This window comes from Nematolebias whitei, unplaced genomic scaffold (genome assembly GCF_014905685.2).
Source record: "Nematolebias whitei isolate Nwh7 unplaced genomic scaffold, NemWhi1 Nwh_scaf_1308, whole genome shotgun sequence".
In the NCBI taxonomy this organism is placed as follows: domain Eukaryota; kingdom Metazoa; phylum Chordata; class Actinopteri; order Cyprinodontiformes; family Rivulidae; genus Nematolebias; species Nematolebias whitei.
Genome location: NW_023619853.1, coordinates 849 through 7,775, shown reverse-complemented (window position 1 = coordinate 7,775; position 6,927 = coordinate 849). Strand labels below are relative to the sequence as shown.

Below are 6,927 nucleotides of genomic sequence, written 5' to 3'. Positions count from 1 at the left end.
AAATACCAGAGATCTGAAAAGTTCAGGTCGGCGGTTCTGGCAGGAACGAGGAGTTCAGGTCAGCTGTGAAAACTGAGACCCAGCAGAGCGGCTCAAACCGGATTCTGTTGCTCCTCAGACCAGCAGCTGCCAGCCTCAGACAGAGGAGGAGCAGGAGGAAGAGGAGGAGGTGGAGCAAGAGGAGCAGCTGAAAACAACAAATCTGGACTAAAGTGTGGAAAAACAAAAACTGCAACTTCATCTGGATCAACCGTTTTATTCTGATTTAAATAAAGTCTGATCAACAAAAATACTTAAACAGCTCCAAAGTCCAGAACCGATCCAGAACCAAGTCCAGTCTGGTTCTGATCCAAACATTCAGGTCCACTAAACCTACAAGAAGCGTCGGTTCAGACTTCAGGATGCCTCAAACGGTCGTGCAAAGTGTCAGATACTTTTATTTTGGAATGAAGCGCATCACTTCCTATTGGAACAGGAAGTGATGCGCTGCAGAAACAGGAAATATCTGCTCAAAGTTACCGAAGAGTTAAAGTCCGTTTACAGAAAAACACAAACAGAGCAAGACAAACAAACAGTTACAGAAACGTAAACAGTTTGACAGGCAGACTCGATCAGCCAATCACAGCGCAGACATGTTTCAGAGTGGGATGATGAAGAGGCCGTGATGAAGATGAGCCGACGGTCTTCATCCTCAGTCAGATTTCTTGTCACTGCTCGCCTGCAGACAAAGAAGGGACTAAAAACTCATTTATTCTAAAAATAAAGTTCTGTTCATTTTCTTCAGAGGCTGGACTTTTTACAATCAGTGTATAAAAAAAATTATTATTTGGCTTATTTCAAAAATTATTTAAAAAATGAGCTGCTTTCAAGACGATCTGCTCAAACAGAAAATAAAAAACAAACAAACGGAGAACTCAAAGTTCCCACACTGAGCAGGGCCCTGAAATATGCGTTCAGATGGTGAGCTCCTGGAGCCCGTCTGCTTTATGTGAGAGTTCAACAGGTCTGGACCGGAGGCCCCGGCAGTGTCCCCCCCACCCACGTGTGTGCCCCCCCCCTCCTACCAGCAGCTTGCTGTGCTCCTCCAGCAGGCGGTCGTACTCCAGTGTCAGGTTCTCGGCCTGCTTCTTCATGGCGCAGACGTCGCTGTCGGACTTCTGCAGGGCTGCAACAGAAACCAGCAGGTGAGCCTCAGATGGGCTCAGGGGGTCCGGTCCCATCCTCAGATCCTTCTCACCTTTCTTGGTGTTGTCCAGCTCCTTCTTCAAAGTCTTCAGCTCCTCTTTCAGAGTCTTGTTCTCCTCCTGGGGTCCAGCTCCTGGTTTCCCGCCCTCTGGCACCTCGATCCCGGCCTCGTGCAGTTTCTGCAGACAAACGGCGCGTTAGCGTCTTCCAGAGGGTCCACAGAACCTTTGTGGTCCTGAACATTATTTTTCATTCAACCTTTATTTCTACAGGTTGGTCTCATTGAGCCTTAGGGACTCATTTACAAGGGAGACCTGTTCCACACAGAACGTATAGACAACGATAACGGTAAACATTAATAACAATAAACTACATTTAAAATGCAGTTGAAATAAGAGTAGTGTATAAAACAATAAATCAGGGTGAACAGGTCCGGTCAGGGCCTTCAGAGGGCTCAGTGAAGGACTGCATTTACGTGGCTCGAGTCACGTGGAGGTCATGGAACGCTAACCATACCTGCAAACTCAGAAGGGATGAAAAAGGTGACAAACCTAGAGACTGATTGTTGGCAGATCAACACGTGGTTATTAATTAATGGAAACACCTCTTTAAACAGTCTGGTTGGGATGAAGCTATTATTTTAGACAATTCAGAGCTCAAAAAAAAAAAAGCTTGATTTTTCTCCCTAATTGAAACAATTTTATTTATAAAGAATCTCACGAAGTCATCACTGCTTATAGTTGTAGGGACACATGGTTCAACAGAGATTGGAGTTTTCATTAGACTAGCTGTGGTACTGAAAAGAAACCTAGGGTTATTTGTATTCTCATCAATTAAAGATGAATAATATAAAGTTCTAGCTTTACGGAGAGCTTTTTTATATGTTAGCAGACTATCTTTCCAAGATAAGTAAAATTACTTAACGTTAGTAGAGCGCCATTTTCGCTGTTCGAGTAATAATACCAACGGAGTCACAGGTGTGACACGGATGACCAATCAGAGGCTATATAGCCCGACGTCATCCGCAGCTCTGCTCCTTTTTCTTCTCACGCGCGGTTCAATTCATGGCTTCAGCCCTTTGGACCTTCTCTGAACTTTTTACCGTCGTCAGAAGCCCGACTGCCCATCTGTGGGTGTAGCGTGTTCGCCCTCCTAGGGCTGCGACGGTTTAACCCTGTTCAAAGGTATTTTCTGCTGATTCGTTGGGAACTATGGCAGTTCCGCCTGTCCCAATTTACAGCGTCTGACTACTATGTCTGTGATTCAACACCGGTGAGTAGTGTTTTTCCTTATATTTCGCCGATGGTTAGCGGTAGCGTTCGCTCTGCTCCCGCTTGTTGGGAGGCCTCCAACCAAATGGTCGGCTGGACTGTGCTCTGACATTGTTTATGACTACTATGTGTGTGATGCAACACCGGTGAGTAGTGTTTTTCCTTATATTTCGCCGATGGTTAGCGGTAGCGTTCGCTCCGCTCCCGTTTACTGGAGGCCTCCAACCGCGTGGTCGGTTGAACTATTCTCCGAAGTTTGCTTATTACATAGCCAGCTGAGTTCCTGGCCTTGTTTTCATTGGTGAAGGCGAGCGTTCTCGCCCTCTCTCCCAATTGTCTTCTCTTACCAGCTAAACTAGCGGTGCTAGCCTCTCTGAGTTTTGGCCTAGTTTTAATTGGTGAAGGCAAGCGTTTGCGCCCCCTCTCCCAATTGTCCTCTTTACCAGCTGAGCTAGCGGTGTTAACCTTTCTGAGTTTCTTGCTGTAATTTTTTCGTCCTATATCTTGGACATAGCTGGGTAAGGAGCATGGACAGCTCTCTCTGCTGTACAGTCTGTGGAGCCATGCTCCAGACAGATGACGGTCACGACCTGTGTCCTACCTGCCTTGGACATGACCATCTGGTGGAGGCCCTGTCAGAGAACCCCTGCATGAATTGCAGCTTCATGTCGCGTGCTGTGAGGGTGGCCCGGCTGGCCCAGTTTCGCACCAAACTCGGCGATGACCTCCCGCCTTCTGGGCTGGAGGCTCCACCTAGGCGCTCGAAGCGCCGGACTGAGGCCGCAGTCTCTGTGGCCCCTCCTGGGAAGAAGCGAGCCAGGTCTGATAGGGGCCTCTCCACAAGGGTGGAGCAGCTCTCCGCTGAATTAGCTGGGTGGTCTTTACCCTCATGCGGTTCAGCAAAGGCCCAGCAGGAGCTTTCATGGGTCGGTCCACCTACCAGCGGGCAGGCTCGGACCAGGGACTCTGGCTGCCGCCCCCCTACGGCCCCTAGGGGCCGTAGAGGGAGATGGTGATGCCATCAGGCTGACCATCGGATATTTCTCCCACCAGCAGCTCAGTTACTGGGCTGCTCACGCCGTGGACCCATGGGTGGTTGCCACTCTGACCCATGGTTACTAGCTACAGTTCCGACGGCGGCCTCATATCTCATGCCGGGTCGAAATGACTGTAAACGCCGACCCGGTGAAAGCTCGAGCACTAGACCAGGAACTTTCCGCCCTCCTGGCCAAGGGCACAATAGAGGCAGTGGACCCTCTGCAACAACCCAGGGGCTATTACTCGACTTACTTCCTCGTGCAAAAGAGGACAGGCGGGTTTCGTCCCATTTTAGACCTGAGGGGACTCAATCAGTACCCAAGAGAGCTGCTCTTCCACATGCTCACGACAGCAGAAGTCCTTCAAGCCATCACGAGGGAGGAATCATCTATAGACCTGAAGGATGTGTATTTTCATGTGCCTATTGCGGCAGAACATCACTGCTTTCTCAGGTTTGCCTATCGGGGTCACCACTGGCAGTTCCGGGTACTCCCATTCGGGCGGTTCAGGGCCGCTGGGGTCATCAAAGGGACCACTCCAAGCATATAAATGTGCTGGAGCTGCGTGCAGTGCACTTGGCACTCAGGCACTTCCTGCCTCACCTGGAAAGGAGGCATGTTCTTGTTCGGTCAGACAACACCTCTGTTGTCTACCACATCAACCATCAGGGGGGCAACCAGGTCAGCACAACTTCTGAGAGTGTCCAGAGAGCTCTTGGAATGGGCCTCTCCTCGCCTGTCCACCTTGCGGGCAGCGTACTTACCAGGGCGACACAATCAGGTCACAGATCTTCTCTCCCGCCAAGGGTCCCCTCCAGGAGAGTGGTCCCTCCACAGCGACATAGTGCTGATGATCTGGGACCGTTTTGGTCAGGCAGAGATAGACCTGTTTGCGACGAAAGAGTCGACTTTGTGTCCCCTATGGTACTCTTACGGGGGCGTCGGGTGCGCTAGGCCAGGACGCATTGGCTCTTCCTTGGCTAAGGGTCCTTCTATATGCCTGTCCACCCCTTTCTCTAATTTGGCCAACCCTTCAGAGAGTCCTCGAGGAGGGCCACAGGATGCTGCTGGTGGCTCCGTATTGGCCAGCGTGACCATGGTTCCCACTGCTACAAAGTCTATGTCAGGGTGTCCCATGGTGTCTTCCGACCAGGATGGACTTGCTGTCTCAGTTGGGGGGACTGATATGGCACCCCAATCCTCAACGTCTTCGGCTGTGGGTGTGGCCACTGCAAGGCTAGGACAGCAGCTGAATGGAGTTTTGAGCCCCGTCAGACGCACCATCCTGGGCGCCAGGGCACCCTCTACTCGTCAGCAGTATGAAAACAGGTGGCGTCTGTTTTCCCAATGGTGTTCTGATCACAACGAGGACCCAGTCTCCTGTACAGTACCCACCATTCTGGAGTTTCTCCAGTCTCTACTTGGTAAGGGTCGCTCTCCTTTGACGCTTTAAGTTTATGTAGCGGCAATATCATCTAATCAAGATGGCATTGATGGCTGTATGGTAGGGAGCCATAATCTAGTCTCTCTTTTTCTGCGTGGTGCCCGTAGGTCACACCCGCCGACAGCTCCACGAGCACCAGGTTGGGACAAGAGACCAGAGAGACAAGAGACCAGAGAGACATGAGACCAGAGAGACCAAGAGACCAGAGAGACCAGAGAGAACAAGAGACCAGAGAGACAAGAGAGACAAGAGACAAGAGAGACAAAGAGACCAGAGAGACCAGAGACAAAGAGACCAGAGAGAACAAGAGACTAGAGAGACCAAGAGACTAGAGAGACCAAGAGACCACAGAGACCAAGAGACCACAGAGACCAGAGAGACAAGAGACCAGAGAGACAAGAGACCAGAGAGACAAGAGACCAGAGAGACAAGAGACCAGAAAGACATGAGACCAGAGAGACATGAGACCAGAGAGACAAAGAGACCAGAGAGACAAAGAGACCAGAGAGACCAAGAGACCAGAGAGACATGAGACCAGAGAGACATGAGACCAGAGAAACAAAGAGACCAGAGAGACCAAGAGACCAGAGAGACAAAGAGACCAGAGAGACCAAGAGACCAGAGAGACAGAGAGACCAGAGAGACAAAAGAGACCAGAGAGACCAGAAAGACAAGAGACCAGAGAGACCAAGAGACATCAGAAAAAGACAGATGTAAAGAAGAGTGGGCCATAAGTTCTCCAGAATCAGGAGAGAGACTAATGAAGTCCTACAGAGAACCACAGACATTTCTGGTTCTGAAGAAGGTCCTGTTACTCAGATCAGACCTTCTCGTAGAGGGGGGAGGCGTTGACTGGACTCTACTAGCTTACCATTACTAGTACCATTACTAGTACATGTCTAGTACTAGTAATGGTTAGGATTAGGGAACGGGTCAGGCTGCAGAAAATGAATAGAAGTCAATGCAAAGTCCCCAAAAATTACATGAACAAGAACATGTGTGTGTGTGTGTGTGTGTGTCACCTCCTGCAGCAGCTCCTTCTCCTCCATGAACTTCTTGGCAGCAGTGTTGGCGCCCTCCGCCTGCTTCTTGAAGGCTTCATTGGAGGCCATGAGCGTGGCCTGCTGGGAGAGCAGGGTGGCCAGGCGCCGCAGCAGCCTGCAGCACACACACACACACATCATCACTCTGCTGACCAACTGTGGACGCTGCGGTGCAGGTGGACGGTCCACTCGTCCTCTCAAGGGACTGGAGGACGCAGGACCCCTGAGGTCCGTGGTCTCCACAGGTCCTCCTGTGACATCACCTTCATGTGGAGCAGGCGAGGACGAGCAGCAGAACCAGGTGATAGTTCCCTCAGACGCGGGGGGGGGGTGTCTCTGCTTGTACAACAGTAGGAGGAACAGTGGCTGATCTGAGGGAAGCAGAACTCCATGAAGTCGTGCACGTCGCTCCATTACACGACCGTTTGGTTCAAACGTGAAAAGGTTGCAAGTGAGGTCATGAGGTCAGACAGCTGTGGCGGCCATCTTGAATTGGGCGGACGGTTGTAAATGTCCGTCCAACGAGTGCTTCGACTTCCACCATGAGATATTTTGCTAACAGAGAGCCAACAAGGCCCAGCTTCTGCAATGAATCCATCAGGGAGCTTCATCGCCTGCAGAGGTAAATTTATCTGTGAGGTCACCGCCATCATGTGACGCCGTGCACATGTGCATGTTGTAAATATCTGCCTCGTGATGCATTCAGGGACTCTCTGGCAGCTCGGCTTTATTTGTGTTGCACTCCTGTTCCAGCTGCTATTTTTACACGGCTCAAACACGCCCTGGCAGCAGGACCGCACACACCAAACGTGCAAATATAGACGGGTCACTATCTGACCCGGCTGCAGCCAAAACCAGAACTAACGGGCCTCTGTACACCGCTGCTCAGAACCAGGAGCCAAACCAGAATCTCCAACGATCCACAAAAATCTGAATAAAACATGGAG

At 50.7% G+C, this 6,927-nt stretch overlaps 1 protein-coding gene across 1 annotated transcript; it reads right to left on the bottom strand.

Annotated features, from left to right (window-relative positions):
- Positions 1 to 240: 240 nt before the first annotated feature.
- On the bottom strand, positions 241 to 6,095 carry LOC119429454 (B-cell receptor-associated protein 31; the record flags this gene model as incomplete). Its single annotated transcript, XM_037697077.1, is given in 4 exon segments — positions 241 to 718; positions 1,065 to 1,165; positions 1,238 to 1,364; positions 5,960 to 6,095. Coding segments are annotated over 4 exon segments (391 nt in total), but the record flags the coding sequence as incomplete, so codon positions are not given.
- Between the last annotated feature and the right edge of the window lie 832 nt (positions 6,096 to 6,927).